Here is a 25,708-nt window from a genome sequence, read left to right on the forward strand (position 1 = left end):
TTATCACTTGTTCAACGCTGTGGCCTCCTTTTCTAGGTACACTGCACACAGAAGGCATTCGATAAATGTTTGTTGATGGACTGATTCCAGTCCCAGCTCATATGACTCTGGGATTGGATCCATAGTGCTCAAGAGTACATGACTGCAGTGGTAAGGATTAGCTGTGGTTCTACACACACACACACACACACACACACACACACACACACACACACAAGATTATTAATTCAACATAACTGAGAATTATGTGGTGCTATGTTCATTACGAGCTCCATGAGCTCTGGGATTTGGGTCTGTTTTGTTCTTTGATTTATCCCAAGTGCCTTGCCTGACACACAGAGGCACTAGTAACTATTTGTTGAGTGTATGTATGTGATAAAGACGTGCACCAAAAAATCAAAATATTTACTCACCGACATATATTGCTGCACACCATTCACAAATTTGGGTCCAGCCTCTTTCCGTAAATTCACCAATTTTGAGAGGCGCCCATAAGCCACAAGCTCATTAAAGAAGGTCTTATAACCTATGAGTTTGCCAACCATAAAGCTGTCTTGCCAGTCCACTCCCATCATGAAGGAAAAGGGCATGAAGATGTAGGAGCATATCATCTACAAAAACCAAAAATGGATACTTTATTAGAGTAGCTATTTGCTCCCATTCTCCTGCCTCACCCTCATGACAAGATTGTTCCCACCCCTCTGTGTGTCCTTATAGACACAGAAATCCCCTCATGTGCCCTTGTCCATCTTCATTCATTAGAAGTCAAGGTTCAAATTAGTCATATGAAGTGACTGGATCCTTCGGATGGAGAGAATGACAGTATGTTGGTGGAATGAGGGTAATAGGAGACAGAGAAAGAGCTGTGGGAAGATAGAGGATACATCTAAGTTTTGTGTTGGTGTAAGAGTGCACTAGAGGCAGTTAGGGAAGGTGAGTCACAAACCTATTTTATTTTTAAACAAAGATGGGCAGAAACAAAATGGAGAACAAACGTGATAGAATATATACCTCGAAACTCAGCTGTGGGTAGTCAAACATGCTTCCAAACCAGGACAGGGCTGCATTCGCAAAAGACGACAGGGCCAGGAAAGCAATCAGAATCACAGTGATGTTTGCCACCAGGGAGATGGATGCGGATGCTCCCTGTGATGCTGCTTCTAGGATATTCCTTGAATCACTTTATAAAAAAATAGCAATGGCAGAATTACCACGGAGCTGTCAGCAGATGGACATCACAGGTGTAGATATGGGGAAATCAGAGCTCATTCGGATGGAGAGACAAATTCTCAGGTCCATGCCTTGGTTAAAATCCTCACCTGGATTCCATGAAATCATGATGGGATTTATAATTACTGAGTGTAGGTGATGGGCATATGGGTGTCTGTTTTACTACTCTTTTAATTGGTGGCATTTATAATTAGAAAGTTGGGAAGAGATAAAATACTATATTTTTAAAAATTTTATTTAATTAAAAGTAGCTACCAGAGAATATTTATAACATATTCATGGAATAAGCACTAATACTTTAAGGAAGGCCTGAATATCCATCACCTAAGAAATGGAAGTCACCCTCACCTTAGGTCCCCCTCCTCACACCGTGCCCTTCCTTAATCTCATCCTCTTCAATCTCATAGGTAACTGGCTCCCTAGAAGTTGCTTATCATTCCCTTTCTTTTCAATTTCCCTATATGTCTGCATCCCTAAATAACATGTTGTGTAGGTTCACACATTTGCTAACTTTATAAGTGGAATCACACGTATTCCATATATATATTCTTTGGCAACTTGACTTTTCATTCATGGTTATGACTTTACCTCCATACAAACAAGAGGTGAATCTTGGAAACATGTTGGTTGTTGGATTCTGTTATTTAATAAAGTACTTTTTTTTTCTTTTTCTTGCTGAGGGAGATTCTCCCTAAGATTGGTAACATCTGTACCAATATTACTCTATTTTGGTTGTGGGTCTCCACCACAACATGGCTGCTGCTAAGTGGTATAGGTCTTCACCAGGAACTGAACCCAGGCTGCTAAAGTGGAGCATGCTGAACTCAACCACTAGGCCACAGGGTTGGCCCCAATGAAACACTTTTGAATAACCTAAATCCCTTGGTCTTTTCCACCCTTTTCTCTTTGTTTTACACAGGGCAAAAGAAAATGAACTGAAGAAAGTTTAAGGATACCCATATCATGCCTTCTTTCTCTATCATATGAGACATTTCCAGAAATGGTCATCCAATGATTTTGCAAAAATCTTAAATCAAGGCTAAATGAACACCACACTATATTTAAAATAAAATACCTACATTGAAGTCAAGGAAATGTAATGACTTTCAGGTATTTAGAAAGGTTCTCAGCAAAGCAATCTTGAGAAAGACGAACAAAGCTGGAGGCATCACGTTCCCTGATTTCAAACTGTACTACAAATCTATAGTAATCAAAACAGTGTGATACTGGCACAAAAACAGACACAGAGATCAATAGAACAGAATAGAGAGCCCAGAAATGAATCCCTGCTTACATGGTCAATTAATATACAACAAATAAGACAAGAATATACAAAAGGGAAAAGACAATCTCTTCAACAAATGGTGTTAGGAAACCTAGACAGCTATATGCAGAAGACTGAAATGAGGCCATTTTCTTACACCATACACAAAAATAAATTCAAGATGGATTAAAGACTTGAATGTAAGACGTGAAGCCATAAAACTCCTAGAAGAAAACTTAGGCAGTCAGCTCTTAGACATTGGTCTTAGCAATATTTTTATGGATCATCCGTCTCCTCAGGCAAAGGCAGTAAAAGCAAAAATAAACAAATGGAATTATATCAAACTAAAAAGCTTTTACAATGAAGGAAGCCATCAACAAAATAAAAAGACAACCTACTGAATGGGGGAAGGCATTTGCAAATGATATATCCAATAAGGGGTTAATATCCAAAATATATAAAGAACTCATACAACTCGGCAGATGACAAACAAAAAATCCAATTAAAAGTGTGAAGAGAATGTGAATAGACATTTTTCCATAGGAGACATACAGATGGTCAACAGATGCATGAAAAGACGCTCAACATCACTATTCATCAGGGAAATGCAGATCAAAACTACAAGTTATCATCTCACCGATGAGAATGGCTATTATCGAAAAGACAAGAAATAAGTGTAAGTGAGGATGTGAAGAAAAGAGAACTCCTGTACACTGTTTTTGGCAATATAAACTGGTGCAGCCAGCCAGTATGGAAAATAGTATGGAGATTCCTCAAAATATTAGAGATAGAACAACTATACAATCCAGCAATCCTATTTCTGGATGTTTATTCAAAGAAAATGAAAACAGTAATTCAGAAAGATATATGCACCCTGTGTTCACTGCAGCACTAGTTACAATAGCCAAAATATGGAGGCAACCTAAGTGCCCATCAATAGATGAATGGATAAAGAAGACGAGTGTACATATATTACGGAATATGATTCAGCCATAAAAAAGAATGAAATCATGCCATTTGCAACAACATGGATGGACCTAGAGGGTATCATCCTAAGTGAAATAAGTCAGACAGAGAAATAGAAATACTGTATGATTTTGCTTATATGTGGAACCTGAAAAACAAATGAATAAATATAACAAAACAGAAACAAACTCAGATACAGAGAACAAAGTGCTGGCAATGGAGGGGAGGGAGGTGGGTGAAATTGCCAAAGGGGATTAAAAGGTGCAAACTTCCAGTTATAAAATAAATAAGCCATGGGGATGTAATGTACAGCATAAGGAATATAGTCGATTAGACAGTAATAACTTTGTATGGTGACAGATGGTTACTAGACTTGCTACAGTCATCATTTCATAACGAGTATAAATGTTGAATCACTATGTTGTACACCTGTAACTAATACTGTATGTCACCTATACTTCAGTGAACAAAAAATGGTTTTCAAAGGTTGAACAAGATCTTTTGGAGTGAAGTCTAATAGTCAGTGGGATATTAAATTCACTTTAATACTGTAATTCACTGTGTTCTCTCAATCTTTTGCTGTTCTTTGAATGTGGACCTGTTCCCCCTGCTCCCCCACCGTCAGCTTGTACAGTCATTAATGAGGTGAACGAATCTCACTTACCTCATTCCCATTTTCATGGCATTTTTGAGGCTTATTTTAGGTGTTTCTGTCTCAGGCCAAAAGAGTTTAGCCACAGCCAATGACGCGGGCACTGACATAACTGAAGCAGTTAATAAGTGGGCGGGTGAAATCTGTGATTTTAGGAGAAAGAAGGCCAACCTAGGTTTAGTTTTTCTGTTGTGTTCAGAAAGAATGACTCAAAACACGCACAAGGGAAGAGATGGGCAGGAATTGCGTCTATGCCAGAAAACAATGTTTCTTTGGAAGCTTGGAGGATCTCAGGGAGCCAAGTTGGCATCACCGTGAGAATCAGAGGGAGGAATTTGTGCGAATTGACCACATCTTCAGGGAGAAGCACAAAATCAAAGTCCGATCATTTCAGACGAGAATTAATCCTGTGCTGTAGGAGCTTTCAGAGATCCCTCCACCTCTCTGTGGTCCTTTGGAATGTTCAAACAGTCCCTAGAGCCCATATTTCATTACATCTCGATTTAGATGAGGGTGTCTGGGACTGCAGGCATGGATACAACACTCTCCGTCTTCCTTGTGCTCTGCTGAAAGTTTGTGCCTTTACCTAACACTCATTTACGCAGAGTCCCTGTGATCTGTAAGCATCTCTGCTCTCCTCACCGCAGGTCTACTTAAACTCTTTCCCCTCCCCTCCCCACACCCTTATTGTTTCTGGATTCTCTTCCCTATCTTTTCAGAATTCCAGAATCAGCACCCCCTCCCCGCGCCCATTCCACCCAGCACATTTCTGGAGGCAGCGTTCCCACAGTGGTGGCAGAGTGGATCATCCGGGGATCCAGTCATAGTGCTATTCCTGAGGTCTCCTTGACCCTTTTCCTCTTCCCTGTTCCCTCTTCCTGCTGATCAGCTTCGAGAAACAGATGAAGCCCTGGAGTGAAACTCGCCTATCTTGTAAGAACGCCCAGTCGCCTGGGTCACATGGCTGCTGTTGATTCCATTTCTCCCATGGGGGTTACATCTATGTGTAGCTTGCCGGCTCTGTGCTTAGGACACACGCCCCAGTTATCATAAGGCTCTCCATCCTTACGCTATTGTCCACCAGCTCTCAACGGTCTGTACATTGGAATCTGAGGAGCTTTAAAAAAATACTGATGCCTGGGTCTCACCCCAAGAGATTCCGGTTTAATTACTCTGGGGGATGGGCCTGGGTATTCGGGCTTTTAAAGGCTCCCAGGTGATTCTAATGTGCAGTAAGGTTTGAGAACCACTGCTCTAGGTCAGAGTCAGAAAACTGTTTCTGTAAAGGGCCAGAGAGTAAATATTTTTGGCTTTTTGGGCCACATGTACTCAACTCTGTAGCATGAAAGCTGCCATAGAGAAACAAATAGGAGTAGCTGATTTCCAGTATAAATTCAGTTACAAGAGAAGAAGAGTGATCTAGAATTGGCCCATGGGTTATTCTTTGCTGACCTCTGGTTTATATTGCCTTTACTAGTGTAATTGTTTTTTATTTTACATATTTATATTTTCAGCCACAGTAGCCTCATAATATCACTGTATGCTGCCATGGTTGGATATGATTCACATTTAGATGGCAGGGATATAAAAGTGAAACCCCAAAGCTCCATTCAAATGCCAAAGGAACTTTGACCAGTCATCCAGCAAAAAGGAATCTTTGGGCCTCCTTATCCAGCAGCAACGGCAAAGAAAAAAAAGAAATGACAATAGCAAAGAAAGAAGAGGTTGTATTTTCCATAAATTGATCCCCAAACATTCTTACCCCAAGAGAAACATATGTGCCAAAGACATTTGCTGCGATGGTAGCAAACCCAGTGGTCATGATTGCATGGAACTCGGACCTGGTGAGGTGTGGTAAATATGGCCGGACCTGCAGTGGAGACTCCGTCTAGAAACAGAGAGTGAACAGATTAAGTGTTCCCTTTTAAGTCTTAGGAGGGTATGCCAATCTACCCAAAATTCCATCCTCTAAAGCAGTATTTCTAAGAGAGGACCTGAGACCAGCTCCATCAGCATCACCTGGGAACTCCTTAGACATGCAAATTCTCAGACTTATTGAATCAGAAACTCTGGGGGTGGGGCCAGCAATCCTGTTTTAACAGCCTTCCAGGTGCTTCTGATGCATGCTGGAGTTTGAAAGCCTACACCCTAGCTGTCTGGGTCATTTGAACTCTAGGTCAGTGTGCGTACAGAATCATGTGTAAAGTTTGCAGAGTGTGCAAGGCCAATTCACACAAGGCCCCCACTTAGCCTGGGACTGGACTCCGCTGGCTGGCACACTTTTCTAAGGTTGGAACACCATTGGCTAAGTAACTCTGCCCAGTGGCCTGGCCTTGAGAACTGGGGATTCCCAGGCCTCTGTGGCTTCCCATCTTCCAGCTTCATCTCGACAGACTTTAAATCTCCTTGCTGACACCACAGGGAAATAGAGATATAAGCATAAAATAAATAACAAGGACAGGTGCCCAGAGGCCTTTTCCTAATGAGAATCAAGACCCCTTCTTCCCCTTGGGTGGAAAGGAATCAGGTAGAGTGCAGTTGTAAAGGCTTGAGGCCCCTCAAGAAGGGCAGGCAGCCTGCAGCCTGGGCTTTCCACAAATAATAGCTCAACTTTTAGCATATTAGGTACCAAAGTGAGCATGTGTGCAATTTTACAATTTTATCATTTCTAATGGTTCTGTAAGAGTGAATGTGTTGAGCGTCAATTTATGGACTGAATAGAAATTCAGTACATGAGCCCTCTTACCCCACAGGTAGGAGGAATCAACTCAAGATGGTGCCCTGATTAGTCCAGAGAGATCTTATGACTGTAATTACAATAATTTGAACTCCTAGGGAAGGAAGCATGGGCCCTGCTCTGAAGACTGTGCCCCAGGTTAGCAACCTAGGCTGGCCGATAAGAAGGCTCAGCTGCCTGGAGCAGTCGTAAGCCTGGGATCCACAGCCATGTGTTTTTCTGGGTGACTATTTTTGCTTCAAATCCAATTTCCTTGGGCAGCCGTGCTAGTGAGCACTCACACTTGGTTTCCTTGGCATGTAACTCCATTCTGCCTGAAGCTCCATGTGCAGAGTGATGAGGACAATTATTCTTATTTCTCACTCCTCTGCCCCTTAGGAATGCCCTGTTTTGAGAGACACCCCTTTTGTGCCATATTTCTTTGCTTAAATGGACTTCAGGCAAAAGAGCATCTAACCATGGGATGGATCAGGGAGTGAAAATACTTTTGCTCATCAGCGTTGTTCCTCAGGCTCAGCAAAGACAGACTGTTGGCCAGTTCAGACAAGTTGAGAATGAACTCAGGTATCTATACAGCTGCACAGTTGTAGGTGGGAGCCTTTCCTGGCCTCTTTCATCGCCCCAGCCTTACACTACAGCATGTGAGGCTACCTGCTATGGGTTTGCAGGCATGAGATAGTGGTGAACTCCATGTGAGTGAATGAGCTGCTCACCTCTGAAGGGTGAGCCAGAAGCCTCAACAATTCTATAAACTTAGAAAAGATTGGTTGAGAATCTATGCATGAGAAGTCCAATGCTTTGACAAAGCGATTCAGACTTTGTCAGTCCTGAGGGTTCCTTTTTTGACACTCTTCCCTCTACACTAAAAGAAATAAAACCATCATATTTTTTTATTTCACTTTCTGGAAAAAGTGTCCATTTCAGCAGGTGTTTGGTTTTGTTTTGTTGGTATTACAACTTACGTATCCAAAGAATACATTGCAAGCAGCAACTACAGATTCAATAGGAGATGATCCCACAGTAACCAGCATGAGCCATCCAACCTAAAAGGGGACAAGGGACAAAGTCAGTGAAGAGCCATTTATATACACAAAACTTCAGAGTAGGGATAAAACCTTTGGAGGAAAATGCTGAGGCCTTCAACAACTGTAGGCAGGCCAGCAATGTGCTAACTGTGAGGATATTTTACCTAGTCCTCAGAGCAGGCCAATCACACCCTCCTATTGGAGGGGTAAGTCTGAGTCATTGCACATACTTTCAACATTATATGAATGAATTTCTACTGAAACGTTGTGGACCAGCCATAAGTTATAATAATTGCTGACAGTCATGGCAGGCTTACTGCATTCCAGGCAGTTTTGAGCCCTTGATCTGAGTAACGCTTTAATCCACACAATAACCCTTTGAGGGAGGTCCTATAATTATGCCCATTTGATAGAAGTGGAAACTGAGGCACAGAACAGTTTAGCTGTTTTGTCAAAAACCACCCAGCTAATAAGTAGTGGGGTGTAGTTTATGTTTGGCTTTTTCTTCTTAACTCTCAATCTAACACGGTTTATCGTCCCACTTTCATGGTGCCCCTTCCAGCTGGAGACTGTGGTTCCCACCCTAGGATGGGGACTTCCTGTGGCATTCTTTCTCCTTAGACATGAACACAGCAATTCTAAATGTTTAAATCAACAATCAGAAAATTGCAGGCCCTGGTTCTCTTGCTGAAATACTGAATTCTGCCGGTATTCTGGTTCTCTCTCTCTCTCCATTTTATTTATTGACAGGGATCCAAGGAGGGCTGGGTTGTGCCCAAACCCTGTGTGCACGGCCTTGCTCTCATGTGCGTTCAAACTAGCTTACACGTTTCATAGATTTCTGGTCTAACATGTGATTGTAGGACTGACAGTTGCTGGGCCAGCAGGAATGAGATTAACTTTTTCGACTTTAAAAAAAAATTTATGGGCTTATAAAACTCCCTCAGGAGTGAAAAGCAGGTTCCCCTTCCTGCTCTGATTCTCTAGTAGCTTCCAGACCAGAGTGCCCCCTTTTGGAACCTCCTGTGGAAAAGCAGTGACTCTGCATAAGGCACAGGGTGGTCGACAAGATGGAGGACAGTGCTGTTCTCCCCGGCAGGTGTGGGACCTGTGGGAGTCAATTCTGTGGCTAAAGAAGCAATTGCTAAGGTGTCATGAAGATATCAGTGGGTTGCAAGTCAAAGCCCTGTCAGAAGTCCCTGAGATAGACTTCCCTCTAGGGACACGTAGGATTTTTGGGTTTGAATCCAGTAACTTGGAGAGTGCGATGAATCTTAGTGTGAAAAGAGAGTCACTTTGTAAAACTCTGAATAAAAAGTATTTAGGACTTTGTCCCTGAAATAATCAGCTCTATGCCTGTCACCCATCCCTTCTGGTCCCGTACCTTTCTAATGATCCACTGCATCAGTCCAAGATAGTAGAGCACGGACATGACGGCACCAAAAAAAACCACCATTGGCAGGACCTGGGGGAGGAGATGAAAGTAATCATGGGCTAACGTTGCCATCAGGAGTATTAGTAGGTTTCAGATAAGTCTCCTTCTTTCTACCTCCTTTTCCTCTGAAACATTGTAAAAATACTGGAAATGCCTCTTGAACTAAACAGTACTTTTATCAGGCAGCTGCCCCATCTACAGTCTCTTATCTAATTTGCTCTAGATAATCTTGAGTATATTTCATAGGAAACTTGACATTTTATTTCCCCTCTGCTATAATGATCTTTTCTTCCTTTAGTGTCTCAGAGAAGGAATGAAGGTTTGGAGGAATTTGTAATAATTAGGCCCAACACACTGAAGGCCACTGATGGGTGTTCTTGTTCTGATATTAAAAAGACATGAGCTTCACCACTTATTAGCAGAGTAACCTGGGTCAAGATTAAGTCCCAGCAACCTCAGATCCTCATTCAAAGTGGCTGCACAGATCAGATAGAGCACGGTAGGTCCTCACACACAGTGCCTCCTATGGAGGAAGCATCCACTTTTTGAGCTTTTAGAATGATAATTATTTTACTTATAGACTTTTGATCACTAAGAAATGGTTAAACTTTGGAAACCAGCTTACATCTGTGTTCACAAAGGTTGTCCTTTCCTAGATCCTATTTTCCTGATGCTCTTTGGGTGCCTTCAGTGCAGCCTGGGTGTCTACAGGGAGCCGTGTCTCCCCTGCAGACACCACACAGAGCTGCGGTCTCAGTCCCTCCCCACCCCTACCCCTCCACACCCCTTCCCCTCTGCTCCCCAGCTAACCGGCCAGGGACAAGCTGCCGGCAGAGGCTCAGAATGACTGAGGACAATTTGTACAGGATCCAATTTAGGAAACTCTATTAATACTATATGTTAAAAGACATTCTGAACCCTCATTCAGAGCTCACGCACTTACGTGATTTTGTTGACTTTAATGGGCAGGCAGAGCCTTCCTGAAAGCATCAGGGAGTTGAAGGGGATCATCTCTTAAATGTGCCCAAAGGAATTCTGTGCTTGTAGAGAGGATGGAGGCTACTGCCCTGAGGGGAGCAGGAGGGAGGCCTGAAGACACTGGTGCAGTCTGGGCAGCAAGTCACACTTTCTTTGTGACTTTATTTTTTCCCATTCTGGATTGAGATCAGATATGAGCATATTTCCATCTTAATTTGTAAACACTTGACCTTTCAGAGATGGCTTAGTTATCTCAGCACCAAAGCATCAAATCAGCAGTTTAAGAAAATATCCAGCCTAACAGTTGGCCTAACTGAAACTGGGGTAATTTGCAGGTAAATTGAGAGTCCCTAAGTGAGAAGACAGTTTAGAAGTGTAGGAAGAATAATATACCACAAAAAGGAAAGCTGAAGAAAAAGCCAAATGCATCTTTCTGACTCATCGACAGGAATCTGTAGGGACTTCCCAGAGGACAATGACTTCCTGGGTCTTATGAGAGCCCCAGGAGGGAATCGATGAGGCCCAGGCATGGGGCCAGGTTGACTTTCCACTGTAAAATAACATCCTTCTTTGGCTGGGAGAAGGCCCAGCCCCCAGGCCTCCCTAGGCAAAGATACTGCTGAAGGAAAATGGGAACGGTTTAGCATGAGGATGGTTCTGGAAGGACAGAGGCTGATGTGGGTGACCAGCTGTCCTGTCTAGCCTGGGACTGAGGATTTCCTGTGGGTGCACCTGTTGCTGATTCTGGACATGGAAGCCATTAGTGGCCGTATGCCTGTTCATGGCCAGGTACCTAATGTTCTTTTCCCTGGAATCTCAGATACTGTTGCCCTGCATGATTTTTCATAAGTATCTCTGACAATGCTACAGGCCCTCCAAAAGTATTCCAATATTTCTGACTACTCTACATGTTTCACTTAATGCTATAGTAACAAAGTAAAACATTTGCAATCCATCAACTTCAGATAAAATTGTCATGAGAAAGGACAGTGGTGTGCTGTGCACCTATGACATGCCCAGCAGCTGTATGCCTGGTTTATGGTAGTTGAGTTCCACCCGAACATCCACAAAGACAGAGAAGTTATTGAAAAGGATGTGACTCTGTAGACAAGGATTTGGCTTTACCTTAAATGCAAAGAAGTGGTCTGTGTAGTTCTCACCAAAGACAAAGGAAGCACCAGCATCTGTGTACTCCAGGAAGGTCTGAGATAAAGAAAGGACAAGAGCAGATCATTATAACCCCTGAAGCCGTGGTTACCGTCCTCAGGACCCACCAGGCCCTGAAGAGGGTGAGGACCCAGCAAATTTGTTGGATAAACTTGGAGAGTTAATTTTCTCACTTTCCTCCCTCCAGTGGGTGGAAGGGAAGTGTATTTTTGAACTATAACTGTGCACAGTTTTCCTGGCATTTCTAACATTCAATCTGACTCTAGGGTGCTGAAGAGTAAGCTGGGTGTGGTAATTGCTCCAGAAGCAATAGATGGCACATGGGTGACACTGCTGACCACTACATGCAAAGAGAGCCTGTCTCTCTGTTTGTGGAACCATCTCAGAAGAGTGACACCCCTTTGGCAGGATGAAGGGGGCAACAGGGATAGGGGAGAGATGTAGTGGATGGTATGGGTGAGGGGCAACAATAATATCAATAAACTGGACAGATTAACATTTTCCGCACAGAATTGTTTGTCTAACTCATGGTATGAAATTAAAATTTGATTCAATACATGAAGACAAATAAATCTATTTCTTACATATCTTGAGGCTTATATTCAAATGTTAAAAGCCACTATAAAAGTAAGATGTTCTATTGAACCCAACTTACCTCAATTTTGTTGCCCAACCACTGAAAAGCCCAACGTCCAGGGCCCGTCCTTAGTATTAAGAGCCCAAGAAGAAACTGTAACCCAATTCCCCAAAAGACAGGCCTCCAGCAAACCTATGCAGAAAGATGGAGAGAGATGTGTCTTATTAGAGGATGAATGCTGACCTCAGCATAAACGCCCAGAGGATCACTGTTTCCTTGGAAGATTCTCACACGTGGCCTGTGACCCACCTTCTCTGGGAGGCCCAAGCAGTCATGAGCAGAGAGTCTCTTGATAGACTCATATGCAGAAGTCTCAGGGCTGTATTCCCTCTTTCTAAACCTGAGTTTGACACCTTCAGTCTCAGGGGAGTATGGAACCATTATGTCATGATAAAAAAACTCAGATCCAAAGAGTAGTCTTAGCAGGGCCATAAGGAGGAAGAATCTAGCCTTGATGGTCATGCTCTAAATATTCAATACATATAATTATTTCCCCTTCTGGAAATGGAGAGGCAGAACATGACTTCTCTGTGTGCCCTAGGTTTGTTGATCTGACAAACTGTAAGTGAATTAAGTGAAAGAAATTCCACCCTGTTGAAGTGCTCTCATTTCAACGTAAAAGGAAGCAATTATCTGTAACACAGACCCAGGGAGAGCAGAGTCATGGACAATCAGCTGCTTTCATTTTTGGTGCAGAGATGAGCGGCCTGCAAAGAACTATGGGATTGGAGGCCTAGAACACGGCAGAGATGTTCACAGGGGAAAGAATTTTATCATATTAGGTGACCTTTGTCTCTAATGCTTTTTTTTTGAGGGGTCAACCTTTCAGCCAGTAAAGTCTCCCAGGATTTGCCATTATGAGTCACTTGTGAAGAATTGATGTCTCAGAATTCTTGCCCATGTATTGGGTTACTGACTGACAGAACAAGGATGAGAAGGGAATTCAGTGTGAACACAACTGTTGCAGGAAAAATTTTTGGAGTGAAATAGCCAAGATTGAAGAAGAAATTTGATAAACTGCAGGATCCAATGGTAGAATATTAGATTATTTACTGGTCTGGGGAAATCTGGATCAAAATGGATGAGTTTTCATTGAATGTGTGTTTAATGGGGAGAGGAGGGTACAGAAGTAGAAGTTGGACTTGACACGACAGAACATCTCACTGATTGTGTGACTGGAAAATTACTGAGAATGAACAATGAGAAAGTGACAGTTCTATGAACGTTCAGGAAGAAGGGCCCCCTAGCCACTCAAAATAACACAGTAAGGTAAGAAAAATACTGAATAACAGTTAAATCCTCTCACACTCAATATTTAGAGCAATTCACACCTGAGAAAAAAGAAGGAAAAAACAAAAAAGGATCAATTTCATACTTACTTTGGTTGGGTGCTTGGAAAATAGAAATAGCAGGATAATGTACACTATGAGCCCACCAAAGGACACCAACTGCCGTTGGCCCAGTTTGGCGGTGTCAAAGATCAGCCAGAAACCAACTCCCAGGATCAGAGAGCTCCAAATCACCCTAAGAGAACCAGAAAGGGAGCATCTTTTGTTGTATTTATGGCATTGTTTGTAGCATCCAAGTGCTAACTTGAAAATCTTAATCAGGCTTAAACTAACAAACAAAGAATATTAAGAGTAACACACTCTGGCAACAGAAGTTATACATCCAGAAATTGCAACAGACCCTCTTTTGTTGTGGCTATAATGCAAACATTAGCAATGTGTCCCCCTCATTCCACAGCCCTTGGGCCCTTCAAGGATATATAAAGGGGTCAGAGAGAAGAAAGGATGTTTGGAGAGAAGTTTTGTGATTTTTTGAGAGATCTATGGGGATTCCTCATCTCCATTTTGGACAATGGGTGAGGTGTTAACTTCTTCCCTTTTAGAGAGAATTTGAAATGCATTCTTTGCAGTTAGGGTACCTCACCCGAGCACCAGAGAGCCAACTCGGACTTTAACGTACATTCAACTCCTTGGGGAATCTGGTGGGCATGAGAAGGTTGACACATGGCTTGGATGGCAGAACTAGAAAGGGTGCTGTGTTGGGATTGCACAACACTGGTTTATTAGGCCAAGGATGTGTGAAGTTTCCTGGTAGATCCCAGGTGGGCCATGCTGGGGAGAATGGGTCCTGGGTCCTACCAAGGAGGGCCACGTGGAGGGAGAGGAGGTCTCACAGAGAGAGACTGTGAGAAACGCCCTGAGTGGTCACCTGCGAGCCACGGGCTCCTGTAGGACAGGGTTGGCTTTAGTAATTCACAGACCCTTCCTCCCAAGGAGGCCATCTTTGTGCCTAGAGCAGAGGGTCACCTCCGCAAAGGAGAACCATCCCATCGTTTGGACAACATCTTATCATTTAGTGGCAGTTGAAATTAAGGCAGTTTGTAGGGACATTTGAACACATCTCGAACGAGTCCTCACCTTATCCAGGCCTTGATTTCCTGTTTGTAAAATGAAAGGATTTTAACAGATTATTCCCTAGGTTGCCGCTAGCTTGAATATCCCATAAATGAGGAAGCAATTTCAAAACACAGTTTTGGAAGAGTTTTCGAAAAGACTAAGCTCCCCTTCAACAGCAGTAAGAGAACCAACTGCATTTACCACTTCAGCCAGAACCAATGGCTGTCCAGAAACTCTCTGCCAGGAGACAGGAGCCCGTCAATTTGATGCTCATATTTGGGAATAAAGTGATCCCAGACCACAAAGAAGATGGCAGCCACGGTGATCACGAAGAGAAGAAGGGCTCGGTGAAAGTTGAGCACACACGCGGAAATCACCATAGCCAGCCAACCTGTCAGGAAGCAAACACAGATGGGGGCCATCGGCACCAGCTGGAGACCAGCCACAGCACCAATTGGGTCTGCCAAGGGGAGCTTCAATCAAGGGACCATTGAATGCGGGAGTGCTCGTGTTTTTGGGGGGGCTTCTGTTGTTTTTCCAAGCAAGTCCCTAACGGTCTCACCATGAACACTAGGAGGATGGTGTGCTAGGTCTTTTTCTCTCATAGAACCTTCTGAGTTCTTGAATCCTGATGCTTTATCACTGGGCCTCTCACTCAGTACTACCCACTTTTTCTGGCATTCAGACTCAGCAGGTGAGCTTCCATCAGAGAAAGGCCAGGAGTTGAAGCCACCACTGACTAAAGGTCTTGATTCTCCTGGTTTGCAGCTCAGGTTTGGCCTAAGCTTGAGTAGGAAATCAGGCCCACCAACAATCTCTAAGTGTCCTGGGATCTCTACAGGAAAGGGGAAGGGGTGCGGCAATTACCAAGGGGGCTGCTTTTGAAGAAGAGGTTGTAGGATAAGAACAACAGGGTTTCCTGCTAAAGGTCAGCAAACATGGTCCGAGGTTAAATCTGGCTGCCACATGCTTTGTAGGTGGCAAGTTCAGCTGTATTTGTGTTCGTATTTGTATTCTACAAATAAAGTCTCATGGGAACACAGCCACACTGTATGCTTTTGTCCCATAAGGCAGAGTTATGTGGGTTTCGCCATATGGCGTGCAAAGCCTGAGACACCATCTGGCCTGGGACACGGAGAGTTTATGGCTGGTCCCTGTTCCTGCGGTGTGAGCATCAGCAGACCCACTGACCTCAGGGTGCAGCAATCTTGGGTTAAGGTCTCTGGACTTGGGTGGGAGGTCCCATCTTACAGACAGGAGTGCTCTTTAAAATGGGCTGCAGAGCCCTTTGCTTCGGAGAGAGCGTAACTGGATACCTGCTCATCTGTGAGGAGCTACGGTCCTGCCTTTAGGTAAGAGGAGTGGGCTCCCTGACTCCAGGCTCCTCCTCTCATGTTGCATTTGCATAGAGTATTAATTACTTATATTTCCCGCTGAAGTTAGATTTCTACCTCATGATTATCACCATGTTTTCCACTTACTTGGATGTGATGAACCAACCCTCAAATCGACACCACAGTCACAAAGGCCTCAGGAGTAGGGGACCTAAAAACTTAGCTGCTGGTACAAAAACTGGACAGGGAACCATTCTGCATAGGTGTCCTACGCTGAGACCCTCCCCTCCAGGGGCTTCCTTATTGATTCTCTCCCTCTCTGGATGATTCCGTGAGGTGTGGGGCAGGGGAAAGACTTATTTTCTTTCCACAGAAGGCTCATATTTGGGGGATCTGCAAAAAGAGGCACTCAATTCCATCCTCTTTGTTATTTACCTGCTAATAAGATGCCCCAGAAGATGTACTGAAGGGTGGTTTTGTGTTTTTGATAAAAATCCCGAACTCTACCATGCTTCCTTTCCAGATACCTGTAAGAGGACAAAAGCAAAAAGGCAGGCAGAAGTCAACACCAAAATCATGAAATAAACTGGCAGCTAAGGCTGGATGGGGCTTTGTAAATCAGCATGCAAACAACCAAACTCATGAATTGTGTGTCCTACAATGTAGAAATGGAAGACACTTTTCGTTTTAGACTAAAAGCAGCCATGTCTTGTATCTGCCTTTGCTGAGTGGATATGATTTGCTGAATTGAATGTGCCAGACCTTGAGGGGTTACAGAGATGAGAAAACGTGCTCTTGGAAATGGAGCAGGGGAGATGGAGAGCTATCCAAAAGGTAAAAATAAATCATAGGATGAGGGTGTTTCTCAGTGGCCTAAGAACCTCCACTAGCTGTTAAGCTGCTTTTATAAATGTCGATTTAAGAAAAGTAAAAAGCCAGATAGTGGTGTGGTGGTTAAGTTTGCACACTCCGCTTTGGTGGCCTAGGGTTTGCAGGTTTGGATCCCGGGCACGGACCTAGCACTGCTCATCAAGCCATGCTGTGGCAGAGTCCCACATAGTATTGGCACAGATTTTAGTTCAGTGACAGTCTTCCTTAAGAAAGAAGGGCCAATCTTCCTCATTAAAAATAAAATACAATGAACTCTCATCCCTTCTGGTTCCACAAAGTTTGAGTAAGCTGGTGGTTCCCTCTCCTCTCTCACCATACTTCATAATGGGATGCTGACACACGTCACTGGGTGCTTGAAATGTAAAGTAGGATTTGGTGGATTTGAGAGCTATTAACCAGTAGCTTGTAATATATCTTTCTTAGAAAAATCTAGAATTTTTGGCATGTTTTTGTTTGTCCCAAGTTTAGTTATGGGATGGTGGGTATGTTACCAGACTAAATGTGAGTCCCATTCTGGGTGAGTTAATCAATCTACACCAGAAGTAGTTGTCACACAAAACAGAAATTTTGTTTGCAGCAGGCAGGAAAGAAAATGGAGACCATAGGGAATAATTCACAAAGCTATGGCTCCTTGAGCACAGGGTGGTGGGTCCCTTTATTCGGGGTCGGGAATGAATATTCAAAGGGGAAGTTTTATCATCGCATGTAGAGGTGGGCAGAAGCTGGCACACTCGTGGTCTGAAATCATGCATTTACACGCATCACATGATCTAAAAATGGTTGCTTTGTCCCTCCCAGAGGAGAGTTTGGGATGTTACTGAGGGCAGATTACTTTAGCACAACTCCCCGCCTGTCTGCATAGGCGTCATTCTTGTTGGTCTGGTCAGGTTCAGAGCTATTGGGTCCAGGGTGGTCGTCACTTTGAACTCCTTTCTCCTGCATAGTTGAAACCGCATAAGCTCAAGACCCCGAAGTTGTTGGAGAGGTGAATGTCTGCACCTTTCAAGAAGATGAGAGAATTAGGTCAAACACAAAAGGTTAGAGTTTAGGCAGGACAAGAGAAGTGGGTTACAGTCCAGGGCTGGTGACAGAATCCCTCCTCTACTTTTATCCTGCTCCTCATTCTTGAGGGTATAGGTCAAAGGTCCATCTTCTGTAATTACTTCCTGAATTACAGCATGAATGTTGTCAGAGGGGCCGGTGGAGGAGTAGAATTTTTCCCACTGGTCTAAGGTAGGTTTGTGGGTCACCAGGCATGGCTCTTAATTGTTCATATCCTTGGTTAACAGGGAGGTGGCAGTCACAGCTCTCCGGCATGGAGACCATCATTTTGCCACGGTGTCTAGCTGCTTTGAGAAACAGGCTATTGCTCTCTTTAAGGATCCCAACATTTGGCCTAATCCTCCCAGAGTTATTCCTTGTCTTTCATGAAGGTACAAGTCAGATGGTTTGCTCAGGTCTGGTAAGGCCAGTGCAGGTGCTTCTATTTGGAAGTTTCTAAGCTTATTGAAAGCTTGGTCACATAGCTAATCCCTTTCAAAGGGGTCTATTTCTGGCCCTTGTAATTTGTCATAGAGAGGTTTAACAATCAACCCCAATTAGGGATCCTCGTGTGGCAGAAGCCATTCATCCCAGGAATACTCCTAGCTGCCTGGATGTTCTTGGTTGAGAAGTTGATATATTACCATTTTCCTCTCTTGAGGAAGGCTGTGCTGCCCTTTTGAAATATAAACCCCAAATACTTTAAAGTCTCTTTAGATATCAGTGTTTTTCCCTTAGACACTTGATATCCCTTAATGGCTAAGAAGTTTAACAAGGTCATTGTGTTTTCATCAGACATTTTCTTAGAAGGACTGGCTGCTAGGATGTCATGCACATACTGTAACACAATGCTTAGTTTTAATTTTAATTCCCTTAAACCTCTGTCCAGGATTTCCCCCAAAATTGTAAGGGAGTTTTTAAATCCATGGGGTAAGACAGCCCAGCAATGTTGTTGTTTCTGGCGGGAGTTTGGGTCCTCCCATTCAAAGGCAAAAATCTCTTGGGACTCGAGGTTCAAAGGGACGTAAAAGAAAGCATCTCTTAAATCTAGCGCTGTATGAAGCATGCTGTTCCAGGAAGATTAGCCAGCAGGTGTAAGGATTAGGTCCTACAGGATGTGGGTCTTGGGCTGTTTTCATTCACAGCCCTAAGGTCTTGAACAAATCTGTACTTCCCTTTTCCAGCTTTTTAATGGGCAAAATGGGAGTGTTACATGGGGATCAACATGGCCTGATTATTCCTTGTTTTAAAAGTTTGTCAATTACAGGAAAGATTTTTCTTATGGCTTCTGACTTTAGAGGGTATTGTTTTCCCAGAGGCCAGTGATCTATCTGCTTTAAGTCCACCTTTACAGGTATGACACTGGCTGCCTGTCTCATTTGTCCTTGTGTCAATACCTCCAAGTTGACTCAGCTTAGAATGTTTGGGGAATTTATTCCTTTTCAGGTACTGGTTTGTCTTGTAACAAGGCCATGAGCTCGACCTCCCAATTTTGGGGAAATTATATTTCTATTTTGTCTTGTTCCAAGTTTATTGAGGCCCCTAGTTTTGATAATATGTTCCTCCTGAGGAGAGGAACAGGGAATTCTGGCCAATATAGAAAACAATGTCTTAATGTTTTTGATCCTATTTCACAGATCAGGGGCTCTGGAAAACTTTTGGTCTCTCCTCTACTGATACTCCTTTTATATCACATGTTCTTCTTTGAAAAGTTTCCTTTCTGGGTATTTAACACCAGGAATGTGGCACCAGTATGGAGCAAAAATTCAGCATGCTCTCCTCCCACTGCTAAGGTTCCCTGGGGTTCTTCTGGGGAGATGAGGACAGGTTGCCTGGAGCCAACTGAGGAACCCCATGGCCCCATCACATCTTATCTGTAGTCATGGGAAGTTACCATGGCTTGGTCTTGTCGGATCCCTTCCCTCTCTGGGGTTGGTTTGGACAATCTCAATGCTCTTCTCATCTGTAGTTGCACACTGAGTAGGCCCCAACTTCATTGGTGGCCTTCTGGTCCAATGGTGGGGGCCAGGGTCACTCACCCATGGAATATTCTTCTCCTTTAGGTGACCTCGAGCAGACTGGAGGGCCACCAACAGCAGAGTATCTTGCCTCTACATCTCTTGGTCATCTTTCATTTCTTCTGTCATATCTCTGGTGTTGGGTACCCTGAAGGCTACCTCCACTAACTGCACAGAACTGGTATCAGGCCCTACCATCAACTTTTAGAGTTTCCTACAGATATCTGGAGCACTTTGAGATGTGAACAGGTATCAAGAACCACTTATATCAGTGACATTTACCCACATAATATAACCTAAGAAGGTTTATTATTATTTGGTAATATTTTAGTTATTTAATACACCCAATAAGCCTAAATAGCCTAAAATCTCCCACTTTATAGAAAGAACATATTCTTTGAGAAGTCTCAGGGTCCCATTGAAGCCCCCAAAAGACTTTACTTAGGATTTGAACCTTGGGGAAATGTGTGAAAAAAATATCAAAGGGCTTTAAAATACTTGGTCAAATAGGAAATAATGTTTAGTTACCCATTTAATCAAGGTGAAAACAGAAAATGTCAGAGGCAAACAGAGAGTGAAACAGTCTAAAAAGAAGACCCTAATAGAGAGACTTCAGTCACCTTGACTGTAGGAAATTATTTCAACGAAACATAGATTTTCTGTCTTGTAAGTAGACTCACTCAAAAATAAAGAAAAAAAAAAAACCTTCTGTAATCTCTTTGTCAAGAGTAGACCAAAACTTTAAGAAGATTATCCTTTTAAGAGAGACAAAGCCAAATTTGTAATTTTGTTAACCTACTTTTGATATAGAAACTCATTTATTTAATTGAATTTATTTTAATCTTAGTAAACCTGACTATGTATAAAACTCTTCTCGGGGATTTTACTTTCACAAACTTTCTGTCACCTGCTTCTTATATTTAGAATTTGTCCCACGTCTTCCCTCCCTTTTTATTTCTAGTACTGTAGGACAAATTTATCTTTTTTAACCAAACAATTAAACATATTTATACTCTTTATGTATCTTTTACTGAAAACATACATTTTACTTTTCTTGAGTACAGATATGTTTCTGTTATTAACTTTTAGTAGCTTCAATCACATATATTAATTAGAATTTTTAGCCCTTACAGACTTTGATTTTGTTTGCAAAAACTAAGAAGTAAGTAATTACATACTGTCTTTTACATTAGTATTCTGTGGCTTAGTATATTTATAAATACTTTTTATAACTTTTAGAAACGTTATTTTATAGTATAATCTTTTAATAAAATATAGGACATGTTTATTAATAGACCTGAACATCTTTTAGTTGTTTTTTAATAAGAAGGCAAAAGTAGATTAACCTTTATCTGATATTTTGACTTACTTAGAAATTATCTAGATATATAATGAATTTTTTATCATTTAATTTAACCAAGTAAAACTTCAAAGTTTTAACTTACCAAAGAGATTTTGGAAGTTATTCTAAATAGATATGTTATAAAATATAATTATCATTAAAAGCTTATCCATACACTCTTACCTCACTTACATTTAAGCCATTTGTTTTTAACGATCATGTCCAGATTACTCACAAAGTCTTTATGTGACAACAGAGCAGCTAGCCATCATTTTAAGTTATTGAAGTACATATATTAGAACATATGATTACTGTTAAAAGTTCTCCTCCACACTTTTACCTTTTTACATCTATTTAGTTTACCTGTTTCCAATGAATATTTAGATTGCCTATAAAAACTTTATGAATTATCAGACAAAATTAGCTATTATTTTAAGTTATTAGTTTTGTTGACAAATTCTGTAACAGAGACAACACAAGTTTGACTCATGAAGGCTGTGTGTTTACATTACATCCTATGTTGATAACACTGAGGACATGTCTATTTTAATTAAACCAACAAACTTAAACGAGTTTTTATTTACCAAAGATCATTTTAGATCATGTCAACTTGAAAGACATCTGGGCTAGTTTCTATCACATTTAGAAATAATTTATATGGTGCTTATTTTAAGTCAATTAAATAGAGCTCTCTTTAGAAATGACACCATCCAGACACACACATAGAGACATATAGAAATTGGAAACAGAGATTTTTAAAAATTTCAGCCATGTCTCAGGCACAAAATTTAAAAGAATGCTGGATTCAAATTGTGACCTGTTCAGATGGCTAAAGAATTTTGTTAAAGATTTTTTTTTTCTTTTTGCTCTAAGGATCTTTTTTTTTTTTAAAAGATTTTATTTTTCCTTTTTCTCTCCAAAGCCCCCAAGTACATAGTTGTATATTCTTTGTTGTGGGTCCTTCTAGTTGTGGCATGTGGGACGCTGCCTCAGCATGGTTTGATGAACAGTGCCATGTCTGCGCCCAGGATTCGAACCAACGAAACACTGGGCTGCCTGCAGCGGAGCGTGGGAACTTAACCACTCAGCCACAGGGCGAGCCCCTCTAAGGATCATTTTTAATAGCTGGTTTTAAAGTCATTTTTTCTTTTAGCAGCGTCTGTGTATTAATCAAAGAATGCATGCCACTGTGAGAGGTTTGGAATCCTCTCTTTCAAAGTGGACTTTTTCTGGAACAAATTTCCCCAAAATGGCCATTACGATTTTAAAATATTTTAAAGGTCTACCTATTTTCACTTGCTTAGTTTCAGATCTGGAATTTTGGAGAAGGTGAAGTGGGGGAGCCCAGCAAGAGAGGAGGGAGGAGGAGCAGATTGGGCATTCTTTCCCTAGCATGTTTGTTTATTTAGTTATTTTTTCTTAAAGAGGCAGCAGGGGATTTTTTGTCTTGTTTAGAAACCTCAAAAATTAAAATAGGCAGAGCCAGCCCAGTGGCATTGTGGTTATGTTTATGTGCTCAACTTCAGCGGCCCAGGGTTGAAGGGTACGGATCCTGGGCATAGCCCTACACACTGTTCATCAAGCCTTGCTGTGGCGATGTCCCACATATACAATAGAGGAAGATTGGCAGAGATGTTAGCTCAATGACAATCTTCCTCACACATACACAAAAAAATAAAAATAAGCTTCCCCTTGGTTGTTTAATTTTTCATGACTGGCTTCGTCTCCAATTCTGAATGTAAATACACCAGTTTCAGTCAACTGAACTTGCCCCATTTTGGCCATTTTAAGGTGAGGTCTCTCTTAGCATGGTTAATTAACATTGGCTGAAGGGTGGATTTATATGTGCTCACAATCCCCACAGTATAATTTAAAATATAATTAGGCAAAAGAGGTGTAATCATTTTACATAAAGCCCATCATTTTTAGCTGGTCCTGCTGGAAAAGGTTAGCTCAAAGACAAAAACAACAAAAAACCCTGACAGATCCAATATCCAGTAAAACAAAAACTGGACCAAGTGCTGGGAGGGCAAGTACCTTGGCCCCATCGTGCACAAGTTCCATGACTCACCACAGTTGTCTTCTCAAGTCCTGAGCCTCATTTCTTCCATGAGCAAAAGCAAAGTCACCCTCTCGAAGGAGGACGGTTGAGGAGACTAAGGACCCCAGGAAGGTCCGATCTGGGAGAGGAGAGGCCGATTGAACGTCTCCAGAAGGAAGTGAGAGGGAAGGAAAAATGAGAGCCTTGAGTTTCCCCAAGGACGGCTGGTAAGGGAACTGAAGACAGAGAGATCCGAGAGGCCTGGAAGCCCGTCTATTGAGAAAACAGAGAGGGATAGAGGATCCTCTGCTGGGCGTGCCCACCCACTTTGTTCCAGATGGCTCAGCAGTTAAGACTCAGACTGCAGGGACCTAACCCCGCCTTGTACCACAGTTACAAGATAAGACTCAGACTCTGTGAGTCCAGATACCAGCTCCTTCTGTCACTGACACAACACAAAACACCAAAGGGCCCTCAAATGGGCTTCAAACCCCAGCAGTGACAAACTCAAATGGGCTTCAAGCCCTCACTGCCCAAAGACTAGTCAGCAGGGATTGCTCCCATTGGCCAGAGCCAAGCTTCGGTTCTTCCGGGGTGGCCGGGTCACGCAATCCTTTCAATCACATGGAGATTGTCACTCCCTTGAGCCAGGCCACCTCTCGACAGAGACCTGAATCCCGAAGCCAGGCTCCAACATGTGAATCTTGGGACTCAAAACCAAGGCTGGGGCAGCCTTAAACCCAAGGTTCAGGCAACTGACTTTGTGAGACAACTTAAAGAAATCATACTTATAGTTGTGCCATGGGTTCGACACGGCTGACCTCCATCGAGTGATTCTCGGAGAAAAATTCTCAGAGTGGCTGCTGGGTCTCCTGATGGGGACGTGATGCTAGGCCAGCAGCAGTGACACCAAGAGGAAAGTCTCTCCTCATGAAGCTCCCCCCTCAACCTCCAGTAGCAAGAACCGGTTCTCCATACGTTGGAAACCTGATGTTTGGAAGAATAGAGCCTGAGAGGGACAGAGGTCCCCTCTGGGTCACCAATTTGTACAGGTAGCGTGGGAGCAATGTTTGCATCTGATCACTTCATCTGGGGAGGAAGGTGTCCACCCATAAGTGAGTGTGGAGAGGCCACAGGGCCATACCCACAATGATTGTCTCTATTTCTCCTGGGATGCTCCCGGTCCCCTCCAAACCTTCTCTGAGACCTGGCTTCCCTGCAGGTGCCTCTTTGCTCAATGACACATCTAACAGAATCCTCTGCTTCTCCTGCTTGAGGCTGGATGGAAGGAATTTACTCTCACACTTAACCATTGCCACTTCCAGGCCACTGGACAGCATTTCTAAAACAAGCAATTCTCGTCCCGTACAGGATTCCCAATCTCCAGGACCGCACAGGACCCTGGCCATAGTTGGGACCATCCCTCTCCTTGGTTAACGCCTCTGGTCCCCTCCTTCCCACAGTCATGCCCACATGTCCAGGTCTCAGCTCCTTCAGGTTTCAGGGCACAGCTCAGTCCTTAGTTTCTACGAAGCCTTCTTGCATCTGCTCAGGCAGAGGCATCTTCTGCACTTTCTTCCTACTGTCTTCTCTGTGTTTAGTTATGAAGGCTTGACTGACTATAACTTCCTGGAAAATGGATGTGTGTGAGCCCTACAGCACCAGCACTGGGGACACCAAGGATGTTTGACAGGCATTTGTAGAATTACTGGATAAATGCAATGGGAGTGTACATTGCTTTTCTGGAACAGTATTTCACAGCTGTGGGTTGGGACCCCTTAGTGGGTTGTGAACTCACCCAGGGCATGATAACCATCATCAAAAGGAAGAAGAGGACATCTCAGAGTGTACCACACAGAGTGACGGAAGGTATACTTCATGAAACTTTTGTCTTTATCGTGTGTGCATCTGTACTGAGAATTCGAAACACTGTTCCAGAAGATATTGAAGGAATATAAATGTGTAAAGACTAAGTTTTTCATAGTCTAATTTAGGGAAGGCTGATGATGCATTATCCTCAGTCATGGACATAGTGTTGAAAAGTAGCAGTGGTGAAGGGCAGCATTTAATAAGGCGCATTCACCTGCTTTAGGGTGGATGTATCCGATTTCTTAATTGCAGGGAATGTGTGTAGTCCCTTACAGCAAGCTGACACTGCATAAAATAAAGGAGCCAGAAATAGACGCTTGGCCATTTGGTTTTCTAGGCTGAACACCTCCCAATCCCCTGGGGGTTGTTTCCATCCCATTGACATTGGTGAAACCTGAGTGCCTCTGGCCGCTCAAGAGAATCTCTCAGCCCCCAGTGTCAGAGACTCAGAAAGTAAAGTGAAGGATGAAACTAAGCTCAGGTTTCTGATGCGGTAAATATTCTTGATGGTGTATATGTGATAAGAGAGTTCAATCCTAATTCTGACCAACTGCAGAGATATCTTCCAATACATAAAAACAAAGCTCCTCAGAGATTTAGGAATTAAATCAAATTTAAATAGGAAGTTAGAATATTGACAAATACCTTGGTGTTACGATAGAGTACCAAACAATCT

General features: G+C 42.7%; 1 protein-coding gene across 3 annotated transcripts in view; it reads right to left on the reverse strand.

Moving 5' to 3' along the window:
* Positions 1–23,443, reverse strand: part of LOC103560600 (solute carrier family 28 member 3-like) — a 30,461-nt gene extending 7,018 nt beyond the window's left edge. For all 3 annotated transcript variants that reach the window (XR_011531815.1, XM_070590796.1, XM_070590797.1), the window contains exons 1-13: positions 23,194–23,443; positions 17,554–17,720; positions 16,266–16,357; positions 14,698–14,887; positions 13,471–13,615; positions 12,110–12,223; positions 11,413–11,490; positions 9,259–9,339; positions 7,812–7,892; positions 5,875–6,000; positions 4,125–4,255; positions 1,012–1,180; positions 414–611 (exon numbers count right to left, since the gene is read on the reverse strand). Coding sequence is in view for 2 of the 3 variants with exons in the window: in XM_070590796.1 (XP_070446897.1) it covers positions 414–611; positions 1,012–1,180; positions 4,125–4,255; positions 5,875–6,000; positions 7,812–7,892; positions 9,259–9,339; positions 11,413–11,490; positions 12,110–12,223; positions 13,471–13,615; positions 14,698–14,887; positions 16,266–16,357; positions 17,554–17,663 (1,515 nt within the window). In the remaining variant the exon portion in view is untranslated. The remainder of the gene's footprint in view (positions 1–413; positions 612–1,011; positions 1,181–4,124; positions 4,256–5,874; positions 6,001–7,811; positions 7,893–9,258; positions 9,340–11,412; positions 11,491–12,109; positions 12,224–13,470; positions 13,616–14,697; positions 14,888–16,265; positions 16,358–17,553; positions 17,721–23,193) is intronic.
* Positions 23,444–25,708: the final 2,265 nt, after the last annotated feature.

The sequence above is a fragment of the Equus przewalskii genome, chromosome 22 (genome assembly GCF_037783145.1).
Source record: "Equus przewalskii isolate Varuska chromosome 22, EquPr2, whole genome shotgun sequence".
NCBI classification, from domain to species: Eukaryota; Metazoa; Chordata; class Mammalia; order Perissodactyla; family Equidae; genus Equus; species Equus przewalskii.